General features: G+C 32.5%; 1 protein-coding gene across 1 annotated transcript; it reads right to left on the bottom strand.

Moving 5' to 3' along the window:
- Nucleotides 1–1,414: 1,414 nt before the first annotated feature.
- LOC106079639 (uncharacterized) lies at nucleotides 1,415–3,031 on the bottom strand. Its single transcript, XM_056043236.1, has 4 exons — nucleotides 2,627–3,031; nucleotides 1,825–2,043; nucleotides 1,621–1,736; nucleotides 1,415–1,499 (listed from the first exon to the last, which is right to left on the bottom strand). The coding sequence occupies exons 1-4, from the start codon at nucleotides 3,029–3,031 to the stop codon at nucleotides 1,415–1,417; spliced, it is 825 nt and encodes a 274-aa protein (XP_055899211.1).

Genomic DNA, 3,031 nt, shown 5'->3' with positions numbered 1-3,031 from the left:
ACATATTTTTTCTCTCTCTCTGATATTCTCTCTCTCTCTTTCTCCCTATTTCTTAGTCTCAAGTCCTTCTCACCCCTACTTTCTTTCATATCAACTCTCTTTCTCTCTCTGTCTATCATCACTGTTTGTTCCCCAATTATTAGCCTCAACTTACTGTCTTCCATCTTAGTTTAGTTCAGATTTCGGTAAGTAAACAGTTTCGTTCCAGTCAGCAATTTTTTTTTGGTCTTTAACTTTTTATTTTATATCCATGTAAACAACGGAAATGGCTTGAGAAGGCGCTGATGTAATAGATGAAGACTCTTGCGTGTTGCCCCTTCTGATGGAAATATCTGGTCCTTGGAGAATGTTGGTGAGTTTCTTTTGTTCTCGATTCAGTTTCACCATGAAATAAACAAGAAAGTCAATTTTTTAGAAATTTAAAAAGTTTAATTCAAAATTAAAATAATTTTATAAGACATAAATAAAATCAAACTAAAGTTATTTTCATGTTTAAATTATTAATAATGTAAACATTTTTTAATTAGTTTCTAAGTTTAAATTTTTTTTTTAATTCTATATATATAGTGTTATCAAAAAAAAAACAGAGTTCTTTCGTTTAAAAGATGAGACTTACATTACTGTAGTTCAGTGGATAAAACAAACTGGTTGATTTCATTTCTACTGGACCATAGACACAGTGGTCAAACGATGACGTCATGTGCCTACCTGTGGACTAAACTTAAATTCTTCTTTAGAAAACGAAATAATTTATCTTTATAATTCCATATTGTTTCATATTAAAATCACACAAAAAAATATCATTTTTCAGTTAACTAACTATACACCTTTATTTACATAATACCTGTGTTAAAATTTACATAGCATAATATTACTTTTCTTAGAAAACGAAAGTCAAAATGTATCTAAAAATAAAGCCCCCCCCCCCCTTTTCAGACCTTGCCGAGGTTCATCTGTTTCTTTCCAGATGGACATGTGCCCTTCACAGAGACCTAACTAAAATCAGTTACTTTTTACAGTTGGGTGGACTCAGGGGTGACCTAAAAAAATCCCGAAATTCAAAATTCGAATACAGGACTCTAGGTTGGGAATCCAAGCGCATAATCACAGCAATCGTGCTTTAGCGCTATATTGACTATGAATCAATATTTAACAGTTTGCATCAATTTTAAAGTAGACAATAAGATAAAGACTCTCAGAACTGTATTTTGACTTTTTAAAGTTAGTCTGTGAAGTTTCACCTTATGAGTCAATCCATTAAGATATTTACCATTTCACATAAACTCAAATTGCTTTGTTATAATCAAATTTTGTTTTGAAATTCAAAGTAAAGACACATTCACTACAAGACCGACCTTTTTAAGTCCTGTTTTAGGATTGCCTTACACTCCAATATCACCTGGATATGTGTCAGTTACATTTGTTCAATCATCTCCAGGACCTTGTTTGCGGTTGGTCTGCAGACTGGGTCTCTAACCAACAGAGAGGTCACCATTCTCCTAGTGAAAGAAAAAATGTAGACACTGTAAAGTGATACTGTACATGGTGAAAAAAACTGCTCTTATGTTATAAAGGAAAGTAACAATTGAATTGATTCACATCTCATGATAAATAGCTTACTTGTAAACAAATGGAACATTTAAGTCAGCATTAATGATATCTACAAAGTTAACTCTGGCAGGTCTCCTCTTTAACAATATAGACCAGCAAGTGATACCATAGGCATACATGTCAACCTAAAGTCAAATTATTACATTATATAGAGTCATAAGCACATGAAACTATCTAATAAAGCTATCATAGTACTTCTATGTGATAATATACCTTAAAAGGATTGACTCTTTCGTCAGAGTAGGTTTCTGGTGCTCGATACAGCAGAGTTCCAAAGTACTGAAAAATCTCTACATTCGGGTTGGGCAATGCCCGAGAAAGTCCAAAGTCTGAGAGAATCAAGTTAGAATCATCATTAAGAAGAATGTTACTCAGCTTTATGTCACAGTGGACAATACACTTCTGATGCAGATACTGGATTGCTTGGCACAACTAAAGACAAAACGTGAAATAAAGAAATTGAGCGATAGGATAAGAAATAATGAGAAATAAATTGTACATTTTAACTATGTCCTATAGATAATACTTAGTTTATAGACGCATTCAAAAATAATAATTCTCCAGCCCATAATTACTAAATTACAAAGCATGATAATAATTCGAGAATCAATTTGATAGTGAAGACATGAGAGACTTGTGTATCTATCAATACATCTGAAACAAGCATTGCACATTGTCAAAGTCTTCTATGTTAACTTTTAAGTTGTTTGAATTGATTGGCTAATTTAAGTTCGACCGCAAAAGATTTCTTAATAGTATATGTTTGGGTAAATTTTACATATTTAAAAAAAGCAATTTATTTATTTATTATAGTGTGAATTAAATAGTGTTACCTTAGAACAATATTAGGCTAATATTTTGCAAATATATGATTTAAATTGTAATATTTTTAGGGTTTACAAATTGTATGTAGACTACTTCGGTTAGTCATTTAACGTGATAATTTAAACAAATATAATAATATTCTTAATTTAGGCACATTTATAAAATCATCACAAAACAATGTAAAACATACCTGTTTAATGTATTTGTTCTGTTGGTCAAGAGATAAGTGTTTTATTGACTCCCTCAGATTTCCTCGACCACAGAGTGGCAAGAACAGTGCCAAGGTAGATGGTGTCTGAACAGCAGACAGAAGTGGCATGATGTTAGCATGTTTAAGTCGCTTCATCAGTTTTGTTTCTTTAATAAACATGTTGGTGGCCTCTTCGTTGCGTTTCTTTCCTTTTTCTCCTGCTTCAGGTCCATGCATGTAAAACATTTTGACCGCCATCTTAGCATTAGGTAACTCATTTGATGTAGCAAGAAGCACTTTTCCGTAGGTTCCAGTACCCAGTACCGGGCCTTCAGTCAAATGAAATTCGGTAAACACATCTGTGTGAATGACTTGATCAAAAACTGAATCTTGATTGCTAGCCAT

The sequence above is a fragment of the Biomphalaria glabrata genome, chromosome 10 (assembly GCF_947242115.1).
Source record: "Biomphalaria glabrata chromosome 10, xgBioGlab47.1, whole genome shotgun sequence".
In the NCBI taxonomy this organism is placed as follows: domain Eukaryota; kingdom Metazoa; phylum Mollusca; class Gastropoda; family Planorbidae; genus Biomphalaria; species Biomphalaria glabrata.
Note: the sequence above shows the minus strand (reverse complement) of the source record. Positions and strands in the feature narration are given on the sequence as shown.

Coding starts and splice junctions, on each gene's coding strand:
- LOC106079639 (XM_056043236.1), bottom strand. CDS start 3,031: ATGGCTAGCAATCAAGATTCAGTTTTTGATCAAGTCATTCACACAGAT. Junction 1,737..1,824: donor AAAGAGTCAATCCTTTTAAG/GTATATTATCAC, acceptor ATTTGACTTTAG/GTTGACATGTATGCCTATGG. Junction 1,500..1,620: donor AATGTTCCATTTGTTTACAA/GTAAGCTATTTA, acceptor TTCTTTCACTAG/GAGAATGGTGACCTCTCTGT.